Consider the following 26913-nt stretch of genomic DNA (forward strand, 5'->3'; position numbering starts at 1 on the left):
TTTTTATCATAGTTCATAAGGCCCTTTGCACACCTATACACTTCATTATTAAGGCACCTTACCTTTTCTTTCTATAAGTAAAAGGTTGCATTTAAATAATACTGAAGTCCTTTTGAGTACCTTTTTGGAGTAAATGCAGATTTAATGATTAAACTATAATTACATACAAAAGCAAATAAATTGCTTTGTGATACCATCTAACCACAAAATACAAAGCCTTTTAGCCTTATTTTGACTTACCTGGTCTTTGATAATCCAAATTGCCTGGTCGCCTTTGTGAACCCGTAAGGTATCCCAACGTAAAGACTTCTGAATTAACATTCAAAATTAAATTCAAAACAAGAAACACAACATAGGCCGTAGTTGGAGCTGGAACTGAAGCTGAAACTGGAACATTGACAGGAACAGGATACACTTGTAGTTCGAATAGTGCTGCCTTAAGTCGTAGGTATGACCTCATTACGTGTAATACCTATTTGTGACAGGAATAACGTGGGGAGGAGGGGGTTGGGTTGTTAGAACACACTGCCAGCAGGATTGTTCACAGGATGGAAAATGTTGTTTTCTTATCACTTATCTTTCCCTCTGTCTTTGTCCTTATCTCTTTTCTGACTGTAATTAGTATTACGAAACACTGATTCAATTAATGTCCTTTGGCAAAGTTATTCTATGCATATTAAAGGAGCTTTCAAAAGGATATTCCAAGAAGGATAGTTCTTGTTGTGCAAATATGAGGGAAGCATTTTGTCTTAGAGCATCACCTTTAACATCACAATTATTATATACGGATCTACATAGTTCGTTGTCCTTTTCCACTATAAATGAATTATGTCCATTATCCTTAACTTGTTGTCATGATTTATTAATGTTGTATCTTTTGGCTAATTCAGTTGATGCTCATTTTACAAAAAATAGCGACGGTTCTCTTTGATAAATTTGTTGGGCAGAATAAACGCAATTAGTCTGTTTTCCATTGAAATTTCCATAAGCCATCGATATCAATTGAACAAAAGGTCCTTTTAGCACTGAAACGAGAGAAGAAAAACACAAAAGAATAAGAAGAATATAAATGACATTTATTGGCTGTTAATGGCAGAATAAATAATAATAAAATTGATTGAAAACGATTCAATTCGAAGTGAGTGCAGTTTATTGTAACCTAATTGAATTTCTACACGACTACTTCAACTCAACGCTTGCAAATCAAAGCATAATCACTGCAATTTGTCATCTCCAATTACATCAATTAATTCTTTTTTGAATGGATTCCAAGTCTGACAGGTTTATTTATTTTTATTTACATTTTGGCTTTGGCCGCAAATGTGAGTATAAATTGTCAAGACCGCCCACACAATGGGTCCTTCCTATGATTCAAGTTGATTAATTTGTTGGCAACGCGACATGCTGATGGTTTCAATTACAGCACCACCACAACAAGTAGATACCCAACGTAAGAGACAACAAATTAAATTTTTAAAACGTTGCAGTTTTTCGTCTATACTGGACTGGGCTACCTTACCTACAACTGATGGCTTCTGCCAGCCATTACGAGGAGGTGTGAGCCAAATAGCTCCATCACTTGAATTTTAATTAGTTACAAAGTTACAACTTGGTAAATATTGCAGTTGCAGTGCTATACAGGGTTGCCATGTCTTTAACTCATTCAATTTAAAAAATATTTCGAGCCCAAAAGGCAAGCTAAAAAAGTAGCCCAAAATAGCCCAATTAAAATTTCGTTTTTTTTAAATAACAGCGAAAATTAAAAAAAAACTTGGTCTGTTTATCAATATTAAAGTTAGAATTTAATAAAATTGTTTTGTTTATATCATTTATTTGTGCGGAGAAGAATATTAAATTTGAGCTATTTATAGCCCAGATATGACTTGGCTGCTGTCATACAAAATTTACTGTCGGTAGACCAATTTTCAATATTAATAGCACATTAGCTAATTGGATGTCATTATCAATTTTTTGCCAGAAGTTTTGGAAAAAATGTTGCCCAATTTCTAATAAATAGCTCAATCTGGCAAGCCTGATACTATAGTGCAACTTTCAAGTCGATAAACGATATGGTGTTGTTTAGTACTCTATGTTGAGTGTTGTTGAAGTATATCTGTCTAAACAATATTCAAAAAGGGTTGGTTTGATGGTTGTTTTTGTAGCTTGCTCGTATATAGAGTGGAATATTGGTTTTGGCGGGCTTTTCAATATTCCAATCAGATAACAGAAGGAGGCACGCCAACACTCACTTTAATGTTCGTAAGTGAAAAGAAAATCGAATTTATTTCATATAATGGAAGGACAATTTATTCATTAAAGTTGTAACTATTCGTAACATAGAAAGACATGGGAGACTTATATGCGTTTATAACGCTTTTAAAAATAGAAAATAAAAAAAACGTTTCGTTTAAATGTGCGTGCATGAGAGGCTTAAGTGTTTTATTCATCGTTTCCTGAGTTTGTTTTTACATTGAAGTGTCCTTTGTAAGTTAATTAGACGGAAGTACCTAGTTAAGATATTTATTAGCTTTTTGTTGTATTATTTGGTAAGTTTATTGGTCGGAATCTAAGTATAAAAAAACATTCAAACAATTTAACAACAGGATTATACACTTTGTGGTTTTAATTTGGTAACGTTTGCATTTGACACCTGTCATTCCTATATGTCATTTCAATTGTCATTCCAACTGTCGTAATATCCATTGAATGTTTTGCGTTTACAATAATGGATCTCTGAACAGTCAAAAAAAAAACAGAAAACGCATCGGCAGTAGCCAAATTTTTGTATTTATAAATTGGTACAACTGACAGAAGATCTATCAGAATAATAATACAAAAAAAAAACACACAAATAGAAGGAAGTTAATCAAAAGTTAAAATTAACTTCAGCAAAAAAGCTAACTAATAAACTAAACAATTTTCATGAAAAAATGGTAAGAAAACATCTGGAAAATGAGATTAACCAAACAATTTGACATAAAATAAAAACTTCAAGAAGGGGGTTTGTTCAAAGACTACTGCATTGACATGTGGTGTTGAAGCGAGCTTGAAACTCGTCTCCATTCTGTATATACCTGAATCGAATTCAAATGAGCTTGATCCTTGATTCGATTCGATTCCGGTTGGGCGCAATAGTCGAGTCAAAAATGTGTGAAGAAAAACCAGTGTGGAGGAATTGTTTTTATAGATAATGCATTATCGTCTGTTTATTTAGAAACATCGAAACAATAATCGAATTTTAGAAAGTGCTGTCAAACTTAAGCATTTTTAAATCTTCTTGTGCGGTGGAAACTCCAAAAAATTTATTTAATCTAAACTGAGATAAACCTTTAGTGAAAACATAACAAAAATTAATTATCTTTTCTATTCTCTTGCAAACTAAACCCAGTTAGTCCATTTTCATTAACATAACTAAATAATATTAACAGTCATAACAGATTAATTTTGTTTCACCAATGGAAAACACATGATTCCAAATTCACAATTACTCAACGAACACAGCTATCGAGACACAAATGCAATATCAATCGTACCAACATTTGAGAATGAAATCACATAACATCTATTCGAGACTCGTATAAATGGCAAGAACCCATCCGTAGTAAGATTCTACTTTAACTTTTATTGGTAGTATTGTACCAGAAGTAATCACGAAATTTTTGTTTTAAGAAAAAAAACTTAGCATAACTGTAAATACTAAAAGTTTTTTTTTAGGGTTTTTCAATAACGGCGGGCGGGCGATGTTGTGTGTAGATGTCGTGACGTTTGCTGTGTGGCCCATAGCGCCACCGCCCTGCTGGAAGCACATGTCGTCTTGGTCCGTATGGTTGGCCGTAAGAAATTGGTTATCATCGTAATGTAGCACTCGCTAGGATAGTTTTCAGAAAAGTACGGAACAATTACGCCACCGGCCTTAAAAAATGCAACACAAACTTGGATGCATTATCACCTGGTGAACCTCGCGTGAGTTGGTGTCACCCAATATACTGAAATTTAGCTTGTTAACACAGCCATTCATCAAAAAATGCGCTTTGTCACTATCGATGATTTTTTGGCCAAAATTGAGGTCATCTTCCAAACGATTTGAAGCCCAGTCAGCGAACAAACGGCGTTGTCTCTGATCATGAACTTTCAGCTCCTGAATCAGTTGGATCTTGTACTGGTGTAGTCTTAAGTCTCGACGCATAAGATCGCTAAGTTGAAGTGTGCGAAAGGCCGAGTTCTTGAGCACGGCGAGGAATAGAATGCCTCGGGTTTTGCTGTACACTTTCACGGACCGTGGCGATGCTCTCTGCCGATCTTGCGTTCCTTGAACGTACGTGTCGGTTGTTGGCTGATAGTTTACAGAACTGTTTGAGTCAAATTTGGCCACAAAACGTTGAATAGTTGACTGTGAAGGGTCACCACGTCTACCATAAAATGGTCGCAATGCGTGCAACGTTTGTTTAACAAACACTCATTTTGATAATAAAGTTTTATCATTTGAAAGCGTTGTTTAATCGTTTAACGGCCATGATGATAAACAACTGAATAATAAACAAAAGATTTGACAGATGTCACCAAAACAAAATGATCGCCACGGGGCGCCAAAAAAAATCCTTATATTTTCGATGTTTAAGAATTTTTTGTTTAGCTTTTCTGTTAGGCAAAAGGTACATTTTCTGAAGCTCTTATTTATTCTTTTTCACAGATAAATGCTGATATAAAAAGAAACCTCAACTCATAAAATTTCAATAGATCTTATTGTTATTGTGCTGGAGTCTTTTATGTCTGGCAAAATGTCTGACTTATTTTTGCACAGAAATCTGTTTCTTTGCCCGATTAAAAGCATACACAATTTTCTAACGTTTTTTCCAAACTAAATTTTGGCATGTTTTCCGGAAGCGTTTTGAAACTCAAATTATGTTACGAATGTGACATACGTAACCCCTATGCAACTTAATTGATTTTTGACTTTAAAAAATTGAACTTGAAATGCATGATTATGACCCACAAAGCAAAGGTTTTTCGAAGGACATAACATATAAATATATTATTTGAAAAATTGAATTCACAAATTAACACAAATCTTCAACCGTTGAAATCCTTGAGGATCATAATACTTACTATTGAGAGACTTCTGAAGAAACCGAATATTAAAACTAAATTACATATGTTGATACTTCTCATTGTTTTCTTGAAGCTCCTATACTCTTTTCTTTGTTAATTTACAAGAACAGAAAAATATTTATTATGAATCAAATTTAAATTAACATAATGTCATTGATTGCACATTGCACAATTCTGAGAATTTCCGAAGGAATGAAAACATTCAGAGTCTTTTGTATTCAATTAAATTCAAATTTAACCTTCAATATTCAATCGGAAATTATTTTAATTATTTCTTTTTGTTCTGTCTTCTAATCCAACCAAGACACACTTTTAATTATAACTGAAAACACAAACTGCACGCCAACATAACAAAAGTGCTAATATTACAATTGAAATAATATAATACGTAATGAAATGCCTGACTCAATATAATGAGTTCAGCAAATTACTATTATTAAAACATTAAGCCCCTTCAGTAACCATTAATTAGTCCATAGTGGGAATGTACTGAACATAAATACAGTATATGTAGATGGAAAAGCATTGAACACTAAATTGAATGAGTCTCGATTTGTCTGCTGAACAGAACTCTGATGCACTTCAAACAACCTACCTACCACATAATTAACATAACTACGAATCGATATCGGAATTAATTTTAACTTTGATGCCAACATAATTGCCAACATAGTTTTTATTTACTTTGAGAACCTTACCAAGCGATGCGAAATTATTTTTAGTATACTTTGTCAAAGAGAACAACTACGGAGTTTTTAAGTTTTTCAATTTGTCAATGTGAACTGACCATAATGGCTACGTTCAACCCATAGGGTGTGTTTATGTTAGTGTTTTACGTGAAGAAAGGGATCCAAAGGTATCAAAGAATCTCTGGTATATGTAGCATATGTGATGTCAAATTTGTACATTTTTGGTAAAAATCCAATGAATTACGAAAGTTATGCGTTGAAAATTTAGTTTTACAGCAGTTTTTTACTTTAGAATCTAAATCTTTGTCTGCTTTTTGTAAACAGCTAAAGCTTGTTTTTATTTTCTTGTCAGCTATCTCAATTTAGATATCCAATTCGTTATATAAGGTATCTCAAAAACTACATATCCACGAAAGCCTATCTAACACGATTTTAAACGCAGCTAATAAAAAAAATTCACCACGAATTTAGTTTGGAGTATACAGTTGTCAGTGGAAAAACGAAATAACTTTTTCACCTCACTTTTCTTTTTTGAAAAGAACTGTTCGATTAAACAAGACATAAAGTTAAAAGATAAAATAAGTTAACTATTTGATTGTAATTTTAATTCTCCTAAATTTAAAATGTAAGTTGTTTTATACTTTTGTAAACTAAAAGTTAAGTGATTTGGTCGGTAAAGTTCGTCACCGTGATAAGCTGATGAATTGATACATTTTACGAGCAAAAATAAAATAAATGTCTTTGTCCTCCAGCGCGAAATATCTGGGAGTCATTCTAGATCCCAAACTAAACCGAAAAGTAAACATCGAAAAATGCCTGCTTTGTCCTTTACGCCTGTAAAAACACTTTTGGTAAAAAGTGGGCCTTCATTCAAAGATGATTTTTTGTGTTAAGGATCGATTGTGTGATGGCCCGCACTTTAAAAGAAATACAATATCGAGAAACTTAGGAAGGTTGAAAGTATCGGCACTAAAGAAGGACCCTTCGATCCTGTCTAACAGATGTCCTGAATATTATTCTGCAACTCCCACCAGTAGACCAACACATTTATTTATTAGTATAGTGTAGCGCACTAAGACTTAAAAAAACAAACTGCTGGTTTTCCAGACCCTATGGGCATGGAAACACTAATGAACTGCTTCCACCGGATATTTTTGCGAAGCACACCGGCTACTGCACCCCTGCCTTGAAGATTTTAAAGTCATCATTCCTGTCAGAAAGGATAGGCAGGATAATATAATTACGAAAGATATCGATACCTCTATCTTTACTGACGAGTAAAAAACGGAGTGTGGAGTTGGGTCGAGCATCTTCTCTGAGTCTTTAAATGGCTATAAGTCCTGATGTTTTTCAAGTGGAATTACAAGCAGTTAGGGAAGCTTGCAAAATACTCAAATCAAACTTAAACCAAAATAGAAACACGGCTATCTGCACTGACAGCCAAGCGGCTATTATGGCTATCAATTCGGCAGAAACATCCTCTATACTGGTCCAACAATGTCGGAATGAGCTATTTAGCCTCAACATCACCCTCTCTCTTTTTTATTTAGGTTCCAGGTCATAGCGGCATTGATGAAAATGAACGGGCTGATGAGTTGGCTCGGGACATCCCTTAAAGATCTTAAAGAACTTTCAAAGATGAAAATCAAAGACCTGGCTCTAGGAACTCTTATTTTTTTAATATAAATAGTCATAATATTATCTTTTATATTTTATTTTTCATAACATAGATCAAACGAGTTTATGGTACCAAAACGACGCTTTCTAGCACTAACCGAGACCCACAGCAAGGGCTGTTTGGACTGCCATCACTTCCTAAATATCTACTTAAGCTTAGTGTACATCTTTTGTGGTAAGAACAAAATTGATTTGTTATTGAAAGTCTGTGGTGAAACTTGACTATTGTTAGGTGTTAGGTGTTAGGTGTTAGGTGTTAACATTATTTATTTTTTGTGGAGTAATAGAAATCTAAAAGCGGCATGAAAACGCATATTCAATTCAAGTTTTATTTACCACACACAATTATTTGTGGCACTTGACATTTGCAAAGTAAAACAGTTATGGTGAATAGAAGTGTTTGTTAGCCTGAATCTTTACTTCATATTCACCTTAAACCGACTTAAAAAAACGGTTTGATTTTTTTGATGAAAACTAAATTTAAAATACGAGTTGGTAATCATGTTTTATTTATAAGTAGAAGAACCGATTACCATTATAAAGCTACGTGTTGCATTTTATGCATTTCGGCTTTGCCTCTGACGGACGTAGTCGTTAAAGCGGTAAGGTGATGATGCCTCAAGTGGGGAATTGGTGATAAAAATAAAATTTCAATTTGGGTTACTCAAATGAACTTATCACTTAATCAAAACTATCGCAAGTCACACAACTTTTTTTTGTCTTTTCACAGCAAACAAAAATATCAATTCACGTGTGGTAACAAAAACAACACTGAAGTGTGGCGTTCGGTTAACAACGACCGACCGACGACGCACAATGACGACGGTAATGATGATGATAATGGTCAGTCAAATCGATTTCCTGAATTTACTTCCTGCATCCTGCGGCCCTGTGGCTGATGGTGGCTGCTGGCTAACCGGACGGCCCAGGAAAGTCACGTATAGAGGTTTGCCAACATGATTACTCACTCGGCTTATTTCTCATTTGCATGCAAATGTGAAAATTATAATTCGGAGGAAGAAAGAAAAACATTGGAATTCACACTGCTTGCCGCTGCCACTGCCACAGCTAACAAAACTCCATCACTCATGGAATGAAAACACGACTCATGTATACAGAGGAAGAGCAAGAGACGTTATCATCTTCATTTCAAAAGCTCTACTCATGCCCATATTTAAAAAAAAACGTGGTCTTAAATTAAGAGTTAAAAGATTAAATATTTAATAGGAGAAAAATTAGATAAAGTAAAAAGAAGTTGAAGAAAATCCTTGCTTAATTATTTTAATTCCTCAGATGGCCAGATGTGGAAGGCTAGAATTGGATAACATATTTGAAGAGGAACATAATAAATGGGGTTCATTATGTAGATTTAATGTTAGACAAAGAGTGAATCAATAGAAAACATGTTGGGCTGTTAGTTCGTAATGTAAATTAAATTGTACATACAATTTTTTTCTGAGTTCAACAACAGCAAAAATATAGGTCAATTAGTAGTCACTCGATATTTTCTTCCTAAAACAATTGATAGATCTGCTTTAAGATAGATGAAAATTGAGGGATGAGGATACAGATGGCTTTTTATTAGCTCTGTCCTAAAGGGGTTTTCCATAAAATATACCATTTTGAAATTAAAAAAAAAAATTAAAGAGCACACAATGAAGTTATCCCAACAGTTTCAATTTTTCCACCAACATCACTTTAGTTTTGCGAAATGTAACTTTAAAATGTTTTTGTAATGTATTTAAGTAATTTCTTGTTGGCTCCCTGAAACTTATTAAGAATCATATGATCATTAAATCCCATTTCCCCACACATTGCAGAATTCGTCTTAGTAAAATGGTTAACTTATAGACGTGTTTTTACACACCGCTTAAAAATGTTCTTCAATGTTCTGTAAAGAGGGCTAACAAAATTTAAATAACATGATTTCAAGGGCTAAAGTGACAACTTTAGTTATTAAATTATTTTAGGACGCTATTGTCCATCAAGATGTAGTCTAACTATTAAATTTGGTCGACTCTCTACATATGAAAGCATTCCAAAATCCCAACAGTTTTCTAAATATGCTATATTTATGAGCATAACAATATAGTTTAGACGATTTTTTTTGCTTTCACGCAGAAATGATTTTGAAACTTAGCTTATTTCCAAAAAGAATATATTCTTTTTCGTTGCCATTTCTATTAATGTGAAAAACGCTTCGAAACTTCAAAAACCCAGAAATTGAGAAAGAATCTAATATCAGTAGTTTTCCGGGTTATTTGACGTACAGCTCTGTGAAAAAAAATAGCACCAACCACTTATTGTAGTTTTAAATGAAAGATTTTTTTAAACAAATGATAGTTAGAATTTTATTTTACATTTTAAAAACAGAAGTGAAGATAAAGTAATCTATAAACATAAACACTTATCCATTATAACTAAAATTAAATAAGTTATGCTTATCAAAATAAAAAAATACCACTTTTTTTGTGTGAAAAATAATAGCACCAACATTGGAAATTGGTAAAAAAGTACAAATTCTGGGTAAAATCAATAAGTTTTTGATTTGGAATAATATCAATTAATTAATATTTTGTCTTATAACCCTTACATTTAAGTACAGCGGCGCAACGTCGTGGCATAGAGTCGACTAATGCTTGACATCGCTGAAGTGGAATATTTCTCCATGCAGCCTGCACAGCTTCCCATAATTGCAGTGTGTTTTTCGGCTTGGCTTCAAATACGGCTTTTTTTACATCTGCCCAAAGATTTTCGATGGGGTTCAGGTCTGGCGACTGAGCCGGCCATTCCATAACCTGAACCCTATTTCTAGCGAAAAAATCTTTTGTTAATTTGCTCGTATGTTTAGGGTCATTATCCTGCTGCAGAACCCACTTGAGAGGCATATTCCATTCAGCGTAGGGCAGCATGACTTCCCTCATAATGTCAACATAAATTTTAGCATTCATTATGGGTTTAATCCAAAATATGGGACCAGTACCATTATATGAAAAGCATCCCCATATGTTTATTTTTGCGCCACCGTGCTTAATTGTCTTAATCGTGTATTCTGGCTTTAACTCCTTGTTTTTAGGCCTGCGGACAAAAGTTCTGGTACCAGGAGTCCCAAATAAAACAATTTTGGACTCATCGGTCCATAGTATATTACGCCACTTAGTAGGCTCCCAATGCAAGTGATCTGTTGCAAATTTTTTCCGTTTTTGTAAGTGGACCTTTGTCAATAAGGGTACCTTCCTGGGACTTCTAGCAGGTAAATTGTTCTTTGTCAGCTTTTTCCTTATTGTCGAAGTGGTCACAGGTAGATTTAACTCCTCTTTTATTTTATTAGAGGTAATAAATGGATTTTTAACTTCCCATAGGAAGTTATTGTAATGGGTCCGATTTGTCAAACTGAAAATTTTGACATTTCTCGACGTTTCAAGGTCCCTAGAGTCGAAATAAAAGATTTTTAGAAAGATGTCTGTGCGTGCGTGTGTACGTACGTTCGTACGTCCGTACGTCCGTACGTCCGTACGTCCGTACGTCTGTACGTCCGTACGTCCGTACGTTCGCGACGTTTTTTTCGTCGTCCATAGCTCAAGAACCAGAAGAGATATCAACTTCAAATAAATTTTGTTATACAGATAATAAGGCAGAAAGATGCAGAAAGGGCTCTCAAGAAAATTGCGTGGGTGGTTTTCTTACCATAGCAGTTTGAAAAAAAGGTGAAAATTTTGGTTAACTCTAAATATCTTACGAACCAAAAACGCTAGAGACTTGAATTAAATTTTATATAATATAGTGTAACGTGATACCAAACAAGTATATTTTTTGAAAAAAATTAATATAACGGTTTTTTTTATAAATCAATAAAACTGAAAAAAAAAATTTGTCACCTCCAAAATTTTACGACTGAAATATGATTTCATCTCCAAAACAATTGTGTGCAACGAATAATAATGTTTTTGATATCTGATAAAATTTTGAGAAAAATGTAATCGACAGTTTTTTTTATAAAAAATAAAATTCTAAAAAAAAACATTACTCAAAGTTGGTAAAAATTGAATATCGATTCAAATATCTTTTCAAAAACTTAAAATTTAGGATTCAACCTTATTTTATCTTATGAAGAATATTGTTTTCAACATTTTGAAAAATTTTGAGAAAAATCGAATTGTCAGTTTTCTTACAAAAAATAAAAAACTAAAAAAAAAATTAATAAAAGTTGGTAAAAATTGATTTTCGACTCAAATATCTTTGCAAAACTTTGAGATATTGGCTTTGATTTACTTTAATCTTTCAAAAAATATTGTTGTCAACATTCAGTTAAAGTTTGAAAAAAATCGAATACACAGTTTTTTTACAAAAAATAAAAACCTAAAACAAAATTTATAAAAGTTGGTAAAAATTGATTTTCGACTCAAATATCTTTTCAAAACTTTGAGATAATAGATTCTAATTAATTTTTCTTATAAGAAATATTGTTTTGAACATTAGGACAAATTTTGAGAAATATCGAATTTACAGTTTGTTTACAAAAAATAAAAACATTAAAAAAAAATGTATAAAAGTTGGTAAAAATTGATTTTCGACTCAAATATTTTTCCAAAAATTGTAGATATTGGCTTTTAACAACTTTTATCTTTCAACAAATATTGTTGTCAACATTCAATAAAATTTTGAAAAAAATCTAATTGACAGTTTTTGTGCAAAAAATTCAAAACCTAATAAAAATTTACCAAAACTTGGTGAAAATTGATTTTTGACTCAAATATCTTTTCAAAAACTTGAAATATTTTCTTCAAACTAATTTTATCTTATAAGAAATATTGTTTTCAATATTCGATAAAATTTTGAAAAAATTGGAATTGACAGTTTTTTTACAAAAAATAAAACTGTAAAAAAAACAATTCTAATACTTGGTAAAAATTTACTTTCAATTTAAATAGCTTTTCAAAAACTAAAAATATTGGCTTCAAACTTATTTTATTTCACAGAAAATATTGTTTTCGATATTCAGTAATTTGTATATAAAAATCCAACAGTCCGTTTTTTCATTAAAAAAAAATCTACAAAAAATAGTACGCAAATTTGTTAAAAATTGGTACTAGTACATATTATAGACAAACTTTGAAGCAAGACAAATCGACAGACGGGATGGGAAGTTATCAGTGTGGGTCGCATCCCAGCCTCTTTTTTTTTACTATTCTCGTTATGCGTCGTTCATCGAAAGGAGTCAATTTCGGTTTTCTTCCTCTTTTTTCATCTTGGGGAACATACTTTTTTGCATTTGATATCATTTTGTTGGAACATCCAACTAGCTCTCTAATGTATTTGTATGTTTTCCCCTCAGAAATTAATTTTTTTATTAAGGAACGTTGTTCTGGAGTACAATGTCTACCGCGACCCATTTTAGCTGGTTAACACATAGTATTTATGAGTTATTAATTTTAAGTTATTTAAATACCTTACCTTAATATGATTAAATGTAAAAAAAATTGAAAACACGAATATGTTCTACCAAAACTCTCAACAGAATGATATAGTGCTATTTTTTTTCACACATTTGCGTTAAGGGTCTTAACGGTTAACGGGAATTTTATTCTCAAATCAACGGAAAAAGTAACAGTTTTAGAAAAATTTCCTTGTTCATTATACTAATGAATGCAATAGAAATACTTTTCAGTAGATGCGTTGTGTTATCATTAATAGAGAAGAACGCAATTTGTTAGAGTAGTACAAAATGCAACATGGTGCTATTTTTTTTCACAGAGCTGTAGTTTTTCCGGACTCAATTTTCGCGAGTCTATCATTACTATCGCTTTCAGTCTCTTCACTCGTAGATTGGTGCTGATGCATGAAACTATTTGGATTTTAAGGAAATTAATACAATTTAAAAGCTGTAGAGGAAAAAAGTTAGGTTCTTGAATTCAAGGAAATATGTGCATTTACTCGTAAGTATCTAATTTCTATGAATATAAAATAAAAACAAATTAAGGTAAACAAATAAGTTGGAAAGAAACTTTTGTGTGGCAGTTCTTACAAGATTCAAAGCTTTTTATTAATAAATATGAAACTTGTATAGTGTTTTTCAATTAGCCCTTAATTTAACAAAAGTGTCACGTTTTAAGATTTAAAAATGTACCTGCAAAATAAGTTTTTCTCAGATATTTGCATTTGATTGAATTTGTGCTAAGTTTTTGGAATAGTGCTGAATATCCGGTTAATATTATTTTCTTGATCCAATGCTCAGTTATTTTTGGCAATAAAGCTAACGAAGTAAAACACAAATTTTGTTTTCATATGAAAAAAAATAAATATTTCAAAATATAACTCAATACGAATAGTTTTGAATTGAATTCCTACAAAAATTCTGCTCCAGCGGCTTTGTTAGACCTCAGCTTAAATATGGCAATCTTTGCTTTGTGTAAGTCGAGATTACGGGACTGTTGGCTATCGTCGTCTATCACCAACGCTACGATTAATTTAACAGATGAAAGCGATTCAATTTTCTTGTTAACGTTTATTAACTTTCCATAGGAAGTTTTTTTTAATTGTTCCGATTTGTCCAATTGAACATTTTGACATTTCTCGACGTTTCAAGGTCCCTAGAGTCCGTACGTCCGTACGTTTGCGACGTTTTTTTCGTCGTCCATAGCTCAGAAAACAGAAGGGATAGGTATCGACTTCAAATAAATTTTTTTATACAGAAAATAATAGGCAGAAAGATGCCGAAAGGGCAAGGTCAAGAGAATTGCGAAGGTGTTTTTTTACCATAGCAGTTTAAAAAAATCTGCAAATTTTGGATAACTCTAAATATCTTACGAACCAAAACCTCTAGAGACTTGAATTAAATTTGGTATAATATATTGTAACGTGATATCAAACAAGTATACTTAAAAAAAACTCCAATTAACGTTTTTTTTATAAATCAAAAAAAAATAATGAAGAAAAAAAATTTGCCAGTTCAATAATTTTACCAATGCAAATTGATTTTATCTCCAAAACAATTTTGTGCAAAATAAAAATAATGTTTTTAACATCTCGTAAGATTTTGAGAAAAATCGAATTGACAGTTTTATTACAAAAATTAAAAACATAAAAAAACTTGCTGATTTGCTTGATTTTCGACTCCAAAAATGTTTGCCAAAACGTAAGATATTTACTTCAAAGTAATTTCATAATAAAGAAAATATTGTAGTTGACATTTAAAACATTTTTATAAAAAGCCGAAAATAATTTTTTTCATAAAAATTAAAATCTCCAAAAAAAAATTACTGATAAAAATCTCGTTAACAAAAATAGTGTTTGAAATCAAACTGTTTCCTCATGTGCAAAACATTGTTGGTAGATTTTAGTTAATATTTATTAACTTATTTAATAAAATACGTTAAGCCACAAACACAATAAAAAACTTATAAGAAATGGTTTACACTTAAGTATTAGGAGAACAAAGATAGATATTGACTTATTTATCTTACACAAAATAATGATATGAATATTTTTTTCAGGTTTGAGCAAAACAAATCGACAGACGGGATCATCATTCGTTATTCCAAAAAAATTAATTCAAATATAAAACATACGTAGGCACTCAATAAAAATGATACACGAAAGTCTACATATGATCAACATTAAATTAACTAGAAATTAAATAAATTCAATTTAATATTTTGTTGGACCACCTTGTGAGTCCTGGACAGCTTTGAGTCTTCGAGGCATAGACTGAAGTAAATTTTCGGTGACGTCAGGGGTTATTGAAGACCAAGCCGTTCTCAGTGAATTTTGATCTGTTATCCTAAATTTGCAAACTCTCCGTTCCAGTTCATTCCAGATGTGCTCTATGATATTGAGATCTGAAGACTACGGTGGTGGATAAAGCTGTTTTGGAACGCTAAACACCAGCCACTCTTTCATAATCTTCGATGTATGTTTAGGTTCGTTGTCTTGGTGCAGGATTCAGCTGCTTTCGAGAGGCGTGCAAATTATTACGCAAAATGTCCAAGTATTGAAAGCGATCCATAATAAAACTAGCCGCACTACACCAGAGGCTGCAGAGGCAAACCATTCATGTCCTCCTCTGTGCCTCACTGTAGCAACAAGATTTTTCATATCCATGGCTTGGTTCACCTTCCACCATATTTTTCCCCTGCCATCCGATCCAAAAATGTTGAATTTACTTCCATCACTAAAAATTACCCTTTTCCAAAAACCGTAGTCCTCCGAAATGTACCGGTTCGTGAACTCTGCGTTTTCTTCGATTGGTGTTGCTGATTAATCGTTTTTTTTCTTGGCACTCTTCCATTAAACCTTTCACACCTTAAAACTCTTCGCACGGCCTCTGAGTGGACTACTTTTAGGTGCACTTATTCGAGGATTGTGGTTAACTTTCCGAACAATGCTTCGGATGTCGCGAGTACTAAATTTTTTTGGACGACACGAACGGTGCTTATTTGCTACATGTCCCCTTTTATTATAATTTTTTATTATTATTTGTACAGTTGAGGAACTCTTACCCACGATTTTTCCAATAGCACAATAACTTTTCCCTTCGTTTCTATGCTTTATAATAACATTTTTATATTAATCGCGGTTTCACTCCTTTTTTCCATTTTAACAATATTATTCAAATATCACACACGAAATAAACAAGATTGTGAAAAATAACTGATTACCAATGGTTAGGTTAGGTTAGGTTATAGTGGATGTCCAAGATGGAAACGGACACACTTAGGCCAGTTTAATGGCTCATTGTGATACCACATGAATCTTGAGGCTTTCTCCTAAGCTCAATAGAACCAGCTTGAGTCCCTTACGAAACATGAGAGGCTGATTATACCGATATGATTTAGATCGTTAAATAAAAACTCTAATAGGTAATTGTTGCGTTTCCGAGCAAGAGCAGGGCATGTGCAGAGAAGATGAAGAACCGTTTCTTTCTCTTCGTCGTCTATACAGCTTCTGCAAAAGTCTTTACTATTAGACAGTGTCCCGTTATCACACCTATTATCGAGCTTATATGCGATCTGCTTAGAGATAGCAAGCACCTTGAACGTTTTAAATCCAGTGTTGGCCAGATGTTTTTTGTGGCTTGACACGTGGAGATGTTGTTCCACCTGGTGCCTGCCCTCCTCGCAGCGTCTTGCATTAGCAACAGTTTACAAGTAGCGATTGGTATGCCAGTGGTAGGATGGGCTGTACTATACAATTCCTGGCGAGTTATTCTGCCTTGCAGTTACCTGAAATATCTCTACGGCCCGACACCCAGCAAAGGTGAATATTAAACTGTTGTGCCATCTCCATTAGAGATGATCGACAGTTATGGACTGTTATAGAGTTTGTAGAGACAGATTCCAGAGATTTGATAGCGGCCTGACAATCTGAGAAAATACGGATATCAGATGTTGATATCCCGTTTCCTTTAAGCCAGGACAAGACTTCCTTTATCGCCAATAATTCCGCTTGGAACAAGCTACATTGATTGGAAAGGCGGAATGAGAGACTTAATTTCAGTCGTTCAGAGTATACACCTCCACCAACCCCTTCTTTGGTTTTTGAGCCATCCGTGTAAAAATGGATTGACTCATCCTCCAAGAATGTCTTATCCTCCCAAAAAGATCTGGTAGGTATAGAAATCTGGAAGTTGCTGTCGAATTGTTGTTGGGGGATGGTGTAGTCTGTGTGTTTTGGAATTGATTCTAAGTACCTTAGAATTACGGAGTGGCCAATGTTGTTGTTAGTCCACTGCGACGAAGCATTGAGGCGAATAGCAGAACTTGCAGCTATTTGTTTGCTAAATATGTCAAGAGGTGTAAGGTAGAGCAAGGTGTCCAGTGCTGCAGACGGGGTCGTGCGAAGCTATCCGCTTATTCATAGGCAAGCTGAACGTTGGACTTTATTTAACTTATCCCTGTTTATACCTTTCTCGAAAGCAGTCCAAAATACTGCCACACCGTACGTTAAAATCGGTCTGATTACCGATGTGTATAGCCAATGCGTGATTCTGGGCTGTAAACCCCATTTATTACCAATAGCTTTTTTCCAAGAAAAGAGAGCTACAGTAGCTTTTTTGACTCTTTCCTGTACGTTGCGTTTCCAATTTAGTTTTTTGTCTAAGACAAGACCTAAGTATTTAGCCTCGTCTGAGAATTTTAATTGGATTCCCTTAATATAAGGAGGGTTGACAAATGGAATTTTGTATCTCCTCGAAAATAAGACCAGATAGGTTTTGTGTGGGTTAACACCCAGTCCACACCGATCAGCCCAAAGTATTAGTCTGTCTAAGGCATTTTGTAAGAGTTCTTTTAGGATATTAAGATGCTTTCCTGAAACTGCTATAGCAACGTCGTCCGCATAGGCTATCACTCTGAAACCCTCCGCATCCAGACTAGTTAGGATTTCATTCACCACTAGGTTCCAGAGGAGAGGGGATAGAACACCACCTTGCGGTGTCCCTCTACTAACGAATCGTCTGCTAGAAGAGTTGCCCAGTTTTGAGTTAATTATTCTGCTAGTAAGCATTAAATGAATTAACTCCCGAAGCGAGAGAGTTAGAGATGTCAGTGCAGATGTGATTGCAGATGTGTCCACGTTGTTAAAGGCACCTTCGATGTCAAGGAAAGCAACCAGAGTGAACTCTTTATGATGGAGGGAATATTCGATGGTGCGTACTAAAGTGTGTAACGCAGTTTCCACCGATTTACCTTTACAGTAGGCATGTTGAGACGAAGACAGAAGTCTTGTATCGATACGTGCCCTTAAATGGATATCAATCAATCTTTCCAGGGTCTTAAGAAGGAATGATGATAGACTTATAGGTCGTAGATCTTTAGGATTGACTTGGGAGAATTTACCTGCTTTAGGTATAAAAACAACTTTAACTTCTCTCCATGCCGAGGGAACATGGACCAGGTAAAGACAGCTGGTAAAAATTGCCTCAAGGATTGGTGCAATTATATCAGAAGCCTTTTGTAATTCGACTGGTATTATACCATCTGGTCCTGAAGATTTAAATGGTTTGAAGCTGTTGAGAGCCAATTGTTGCTTGTCCCTTGTGATCAGACCTTGTGGATATGTTGTATTTAAATTTGAATGTACGAGTATATAATTGTTTCATGTTTCGGTAAGAGAACTACCAGGAAAGTGAGTGTCCAATAGTGAGTTCAGCGATTCATTACTTGAATTTGTCCAGGAGCTGTCTGCATTTTGCAAGCAGCTTGGCATCGCTGGACTAGTTGATAGAATTTTTCGTAATCTAGAAGCTTCAGAAGTTTTTTCTATGGTGCCACAGAAGGATCGCCAAGAAGATCGCTTAGATTTCCTTAGTGCCTTGTGGATTCTTAGGGATTCTTTGTAAGAGTCCCAGTGAGAGGCTAGCCTTGTGGCTTTGGCCCGGTTGAAAAGTTTCCTGCATTCTTTCCTGGCGAGTCAAGGTCTGAAGCCCACCATTGTGGTTTTCTCTTTCCTCTTATGTATATAAGTGGGCAAGTAATTTCTACCGATCTATTCATAGCTGAGGTAAGGTCATTGACTTTGTTGTCAAGTTCATTAGCGTTAGAGAAAGGACTGTAATGAGTTCCTGTATGAAGCCCAGTCAGTTTTCCGATAGTTTCGAAAAGTCAATGGACTCGGGGTATCATCCACATTAATATTGAACTGGATATATCTATGATCAGAGAACGAGTGTTCTTTGGATACTTTCCAGTCCAAGATCATATGGTGTATAGTATCTGAGACAAGAGTTATGTCTAAGACTTCTTGTCGAGTTTTAGTTATGAAGGTTGGTTCATTACCAACATTACTTACTAAGAGGTAAGTACCAAGAATATAATCAAAAAGAGACTCACCTCTGTCGTTGATATTCGTACTGACTCATACAGTATGATGAGCGTTAGCATCGCTCCCCTATGGTGATAAACTCAAATTTTAAAGTTAAAAAAACGATTAAGTGTATCAGAACAAAGTTTTATATGTACACTTTCGTGGCTTACATTTTTAACCGTTTTCTGATATCTTTGTAATAATATGAAAAAAAAAAATACCGTTAATGTCTCAATTCATATCTTTTAAATAATATTCCATTATTTAGTCAAACGAATATATTTGAATTTTGGCTAAAACCTTTGATATACCATTTTTCATAGCTATTTGTAAACTTTTGCGTCTGACATGTATTTATTATATATATTGTTAAAAAAATTCAATTAAAGTCTAGTTATTGGCTCGTGAGATATTTGGGATCAATCAAAATTTTCATTTTTTTAAATCCTACAGTAAAAAAACAAACAAGAACTTATTTTTATTGAAAGTCCTTCCTTTTAATTCCACAAATCGGATCGATTACAATATTTTCCTGTGGGAAGTTACTAATCGAAATGAAAATACTTAAGAATTATTTCTATGAAAATATTGACTCGTAACCAAAAAAGGAAAAAGAAACTGTGTGAAAATTGTATTGTTTAAATTCCATATATTAAAGGTGAAAATCCCTTGCAACAGCTCTTATAGCAAACGATATCAAATGAGACTTACAAAAACCGCAAAATTTTGGAATTAAATCATAAATTTTCATTTATTCTTTAAATTACTTTTACCTGTTTTTCATTAAAAAAATGCCCATTTATACAGTGCGGCCGGTGTTGTTTACATATGGCTACGACATTTTTTTTTTGTTGTTTGCATATGGCTACGAAAATGTTTTTTAACATCATCACGGTTGCGGCAGTAAACTTAATTAGTTTTTCTTTTTATAGCTCATAAATCTGAAAGAAAAAATCTGCAGAACAACACAAAAATTTAATAGTCTCGCTTCTCTAGAGATTAACTTTTTTATTGGTTTGTTCTTTTGTCTGTCTAACAATTGTTGCTTGAAAATATTTGTTTTGTTTTTTTTTTCATCAGATCGCGAACCTACAAAAATTAAAAAGAAATCAGTCCTTTTGAAACAACTAAAGTTATGAGCTAAATCCAGAACTTTTCATTTGCAGACCACGAAACTAAAGGAATAGCTACGAAAACTTAAAAAAGTGTTTGCAATTTTTGTTGGTGTTAGAATTACAACATTTAAAATGAAATCTTACCTGAGTGTTTAAATTAAGATGTTTTCATGTTTGACTGAATCTTAATCACGTAAACTACATTTTTACGTTGTAATTTTCATAAAAGTTTTCTTTATACAATTCAACCGAATTCTTATCAATTAATCTTTGCCATACAACAAACCATTATTTGCACGTGTTATTTTGGTTTGTCCAATTATTGGATATATTTTATATTTTTGTTGAAAACATACAAATTACAAATTCAGATCACGTACAAAGTAGATGCCATAGAAGACGAAGTGTTAAAAGTAATTTTGGCAAATACAATTGTTATTGGTCACAAAAGAGGAAATTTCCACCGTTCATGATGGTTGTACATATTTTGTAATGGGCTAGGTCAACATGTTGGCTTTTTAAAATAAATTAAGAAACTTAAAGACTGATTACTTTAATGAGGATTTATTAATGTTTATTTAGCTTAAAGTTGAAAGGGTTTCAGCGAAATTGTAACGAATTTGTGGTATTTGTGTTTTTATATCCAATTTCCTGTTTTGAAGTCTTCATCACAATTTCGCAAAATGTCAGGTCGACTTTGAAATTTGGAAATGAAATATATAAAAAGGCTGGGATGCAACCCACACTGATAACTTCCCATCCCGTCTGTCAATTTGTCTTAAAAGCTTGTCTATATGTACTCCTATTAATTATTTTTTGTAAAAAAACTGTCAATTCGATTTTTTTTCTAGATTTTATCGAATGTTGAAAACAATATTTCTTATAAGATACAATTAGTTTGCAGCCAATATTTCAAATTTTTGAAATGTTATTTGTGTCGAAAATAATTTTTTACCAACTTTTTGTAAAAAAAAACTGTCAATTCGATTTTTTCAAAATTTTATAAAATGTTGACAACAATATTTTTTGAAATATAAAAGTAAATTAAAGCCAATATCTCAAAGTTTTGAAAAGATATTTAAGTCGAAAATCAATTTTTACCAACTTTTATTAATTTTTTTAGGTTTTTATTTTGTGTAAAAAAACTGTCAGTTCGATTTTTTCAATATTTTTCAGAATGTGGAAATCAATATTTCTTATAAGATAAAATAAGGTTGAAGCCTAAATTTCAAGTTTTTGAAAAGATATTTGAATCGATATTCAATTTTTACCAACTTTGAGTAATGTTTTTTTTAGATTTTTATTTTTTATAAAAAAAATGTGTCTATTCGACTTTTCTTAAAATTTTATCAGATGTCACAAACATTATTCTTCGTTGCGCAAAATTGTTTTGGAGATGAAATCGTATTTCAGTCTTCTTCTTTGAAATTACGTTACAATATATTATATAAAATTCAATTCAAGTTTCTAACGTTTTTGGTTCGTAAGATATTTAGGGTTAACCAAAATTTTCACCTTTTTTCAAACTGCTACGGTAAAAAAACCACCCTCGCAATTTTTTTGAGAGCCTTTTCTGCATCTTTCTGCATTATTATCTGTATAACAAAATTTATTTCAAATCGATATCTCTTCTGGTTCTGGAGCTATGGACGACGAAAAAAACCTCGCGAACGTACGTACACGAGCACACACAGACATCTTTCTAAAAATCTTTTATTTCGACTCTAGGGACCTTGAAACGTGGAGAAATGTCAAAATTTTCAATTTGACAAATCGGGCCCATTACAATAACTTCCTATGGGAAGTTAAAAATACTGAATATCGAAAACAATATTTTTAATTTTTGAAAAGCTATTTGAGTCCAAAGGAAATTTTTACCAACTTTTATACCTTTTTGTAAGGTTTTTATTTTTTGTAAAAAAAACTGTCAATTTGATTTTTCTCAAAATTTTACTGAATATTGACAACAATATTTCTTAAAAGATAAAAGAAGTTTAAAACCAATATCTCAAAGTTTTGAAAAGATATTTGAGTCGAAAATCCATTTTTACCAACTTTTAGTAATGTCTTTTTATAGGTTTGTAATTTTTGTAAAAAAACTGTTAATTCGACTTTTCTGAAAATTCTCAAAGCAGATATCAAAAAAGTTATTTTGCAGTGAATAATATAATTTTAAAGATAAAATCATTTTTTGTTTGTAAAATATTCGAGGTGACAATCATTAACTTCCCAAAGGAAGTTATTGTAATGGGTCCGATTTGTCAAATTGAAAATTTTGACATTTCTCGACCAGATTCGAAATAAAAGATTTTAGAAAGATGTCTGTGCATGCGTGTGTACGTACGTTCGTACGCCTGTACGTTCGCGACCTTTTTTTCGTCGTCCATAGCTCAAGAACCGGAAGAGATATCGATTTAAAATAAATTTTGTTATACAGATAATAATGCAGAAAGATGCAGAAAGGCTCTCAAAAACATTGAGTGGGTGGTTTTTTTACCATAGCAGTTTGAAAAAAGGTGAAAATTTTGGTTAACCCTAAATATCTTACGAACCAAAAACGCTAGAGACTTGAATTAAATTTTATATAACATATTGCATCATGCTATCAAAGAAGTATATTTTTTGAAAAAAATCTAACTAACGGTTTTTTTCTAAATCAAAAAAAATGAAAAAAAATTTGTTGTCTCCAAAATTTTACGACTTAAATATGATTTCATCTCCAAAACAATTTTGCGCAACGAAGAATTATGTTTTTGACATCTGATACAATTTTGAGAAAAATCGAATCGACAGTTTTTTTATAAAATATAAAAACCTAAAAAAAACATTACTCAAAGTTGGTAAAAATTGAATATCGATTCAAATATCTTTTCATAAACTTGAAATTTAGGCTTCAACCTTATTTTATCTTATAAGAAATATTGATTTCCACATTCTGAAAAATATTGAAAAAATCGAATTGACAGTTTTTTTACAAAAATTAAAACCTAAAAAAAAATTAATAAAAGTTGGTAAAAATTGATTTTCGATTCAAATATGTTTCCAAAAATTTGAGATAATAGCTTCTAACTAATTTTTACTTATAAGAAATATTGTTTTCAACATTAAGACAAATTTTGAGAAAAATAGAATTGACAGTTTTTTTACAAAAAATAAAAACCTTACAAAAATGAATAAAACTTGGTAAAAATTTACTTTCGACTCAAACAGCTTTTCAAAAATTAAAAATACTGGCTTCAAATTTATTTTATTTCACAGAAAATATTGTTTTCGATATCCAATATTTTTATATAAAAATCCAACAGTCGGTTTTTTCATACAAAATAAAATCTACAAAAAATAGTACGCAAATTTGGTAAAAATTGATACGAGTACATATAGACCAACTTTCAAGCAAGACAAATCGACAGACGGGATTGGAAGTTTAGCCTCTAGGTACCTTGAAACGTCGAGAAATGTCAAAAAATTAAAATAAGTTCCTATCGTAAGTTAATAACACAAAATTTCATTAAAATCAGTAGGGACGTTTTTTGGAAAATTCATTTTCGATTTTTCACCCCAAGTATTTTATGAGGACTACTCTTATTTTTAGTCTAACAAAAATGAAGAAAAACCCAAACGTGAATCTACTTAAAACCAAAAATACTAAATTATCAAGATGAAAATCTAAGACTAACATTTCTACATTTGCCTACATGCTCTGGAGGTCTAATTGTGAGAAAGTGTGCGAAAAATGATGGAAAAACGAAATTCATTCTCGCATTAAGTCCTCAGACCAATCAAATTGCTTCATTTTGAATATTTCATGGGTGCGTTATAAAAGACAGCAATCCTGACATGGTATCAAATCGAAAGCTGTAAAAACTTAAAATGATTTATAAGTGCCTTATTTTCTTATCTTAAATTATATGCGAACATTTGGCGCTGCACCTGGTTGGTTTTGGTGATTGAGAATGACAATTCTAGTCTTATAAGTAGTCACAAAAGCAATTTTACTTGTTTCCAAAATCTGTAAGAGGGTAAAAAGTAAAACAGAAAAACATTTCATTCATCTATGTAAAGTTAATAGTTTATAAATGAGGGGGTTTACTAAAAGACGTATGTACAGCAACAATACATATTCATGTCGATTACGTAATCTATTGAATGCATGCATCATTTTGACGTTTTTATTTTGTGAGAAATGTCAAAATTTAAATTTCAATGCAACTGTTTCATTGAGTTCCCTGTATTTTTTCCTAAATATTAGTGTTCCTATGATATTTTATTTAAGTTGGTTTAAAAACAAATGTTTTATTTGAACTCAGTTGACGAATAGACAAACTGGGAGTTGAAACAAATTGTGGGGTTTTTTTGGTAACATACAGTAATGAAATTGAAAGAATTTGTTCATATTGCCAACTAAACTTATGGAATGAAAAATGTACCTAACTATATGCATATTAATTAATTTGATTTAAAAGGTAGTTTTGGGTTGTTCATTAACGAAAATTTAATTGAACTCCATAAATTGAATAATTTGTGCTCACACTCTTAAATTAATGATTCTTTGAATGCATTGTTAATACAAAAATATTCGAGTTAAATTCTGAAATATGAAGAATTTCGTTTTAATCATCGTAATTCAATGAATTAATGTAATAAAATGACGTTGTGTATACTTATTTTAAAAAAACTATATATTTGTGGGTTATCGAAATAATTATAACAAAACTATTGCTTATTATTATTATTGTTCATCAAGAAGTTTAAAAACAAAATGTTAAAATAGCGAAATTCAAGAATTTGAAAAAAATTGTTGCTTACCGCTAGCCCACCGCTTCGTTTTGTTGTTGGTTTTCACATCTATTAATTGACACAGTGTCAAAATTACAAATACAACAATGTTAACAAACGTGTTTTAGAGATTGAAACGGACGAATGATTTGAAACTTTTTAATTGAAATAATTTACAAGTTGGTATTCAATCAACAAAATAGTCTACTTTGTAGGGCCAAGGGCAAACAGACAGACGAACAGATTCGAGGGAAACCCTTTTTTCAAATTTTCTACCATCGTAATGTAATGTTTATTTATTTATTTATTCATCAAGCAGAGGCACAGCTCTTAAAGACTACTTAGAACAATAGTTAGTTTATATAAATAATAATAAATAAAACAAAACAAAGGATGTACTATTAACATTAACCACCGAAGTTTATTATTAATAACAATTTTATTTAAAACAGTCCCTTCTTAAATATAAATTAAAATCGATAGCATTACAAATAGAATTAGCTTGTCTTAAACAGCGAGTTAAGGGTTCATTGATTCCATAATTGACCCTATCAAAGGGTACACAAAATAAACGATTATTACGTAATTCACGACAAGGAACATGAAAGCCAATCAACGAAAGCAAGTGAGGGCAATTGTTTTTATAATTTATTAAATCTGTGACAAGCTTTACATCGAAATAAATACGTCGTGATTCTAGGGATAGAAGACCCAACAACAAACACCTGGTGTTATATGAAGGCATATCTGTGTTCCAACGCAATATCCGAACTGCAATTCTAGTAAAGCGTTTCTGAATTCGTTCAATTCTCGCCAAATAAGTTTTATACATAGGATTCCAGGTAGATGAGCATTATTCTAAAATTGAGCGAATATATGAAAAATATAAGGCTCTAAGAGTATATGGATCAGAGAAGTCTTAAGCGTTCCTGGAAATAAATCCAAGCATAGAACTGGCCTTAGAAATAATATAGTCAATGTGATTAGCGAATTCGAATTTTAAATCAAAGATTACACCCAAATCTTTTTTCTCAGTGACTTGTGTTAAGGTTGACCCAAGTAAACTGTAAGAAACCATAATTGAAGAGGTGCCGCGATAGAATAACATATACTATGACATTTAGAAACATTTAAATGAAGATTGTTGTTAGAACACCAAACGGAAACATTATTAAGATTATTTTGCAGCTTTATACAATCGGAAATAGAATTAATGCACAGGAATAATTTAAGGTCGTCAGCATACATCAAACAAGAACAATTTTTTAGACAACTGGGAATATCATTGATAAACAAGAGAAAGAGGAGAGGACCCAAATGACTTCCCTGTGGGACACCGGAAGTAACAAAAACAGGCTTGGAAGTATATATACGAACAAATTGAATTCTGCCAGTAAGGTAAGATTTAAGCCATGTCAATAAATTGGAATGAAAACCGATGTTATGCAATTTGGAAATTAATATTGAGTGATCAACTTTGTCGAACGCTTTCGCGAAATCAGTATACACCACGTCACATTGGTTTCCTTGTTCTAGAGCTTTGAGTACATAATTACTAAAAATTATAAGATTAGTTGAAGTTGATCTACCACTGATAAAACCATGCTGCAAAGGCGAGATTATTTCTTTCACAGAAAAAAGTATTTTTTTATAAATAATTTGTTCGAATAGCTTAGGGATCACAGATATTTTGCAAATCGGACGATAGTTGGATACATCATTTTTGGATCCTGATTTAAAAACGG

At 32.3% G+C, this 26913-nt stretch overlaps 1 protein-coding gene across 2 annotated transcripts in view; it reads right to left on the minus strand.

The window, feature by feature from the left end:
• The window catches only part of LOC129939328 (speract receptor), a 141482-nt gene that overhangs the window by 36847 nt on the left and 77722 nt on the right, over nucleotides 1-26913 (minus strand). The window contains exons 2-3 of one of the 2 annotated variants that reach the window (XM_056047304.1): nucleotides 762-1025; nucleotides 241-612 (exon numbers count right to left, since the gene is read on the minus strand). In XM_056047304.1, coding sequence (XP_055903279.1) covers nucleotides 241-460 — 220 coding nt within the window. In that variant the 5' untranslated portion in view covers nucleotides 461-612; nucleotides 762-1025. Of the gene's footprint in view, nucleotides 1-240; nucleotides 1026-5106; nucleotides 5196-26913 lie in introns of those variants that run through there. The other variant, XM_056047303.1, reaches the window with a different exon arrangement.

The sequence above is a fragment of the Eupeodes corollae genome, chromosome 1, assembly GCF_945859685.1.
Source record: "Eupeodes corollae chromosome 1, idEupCoro1.1, whole genome shotgun sequence".
In the NCBI taxonomy this organism is placed as follows: domain Eukaryota; kingdom Metazoa; phylum Arthropoda; class Insecta; order Diptera; family Syrphidae; genus Eupeodes; species Eupeodes corollae.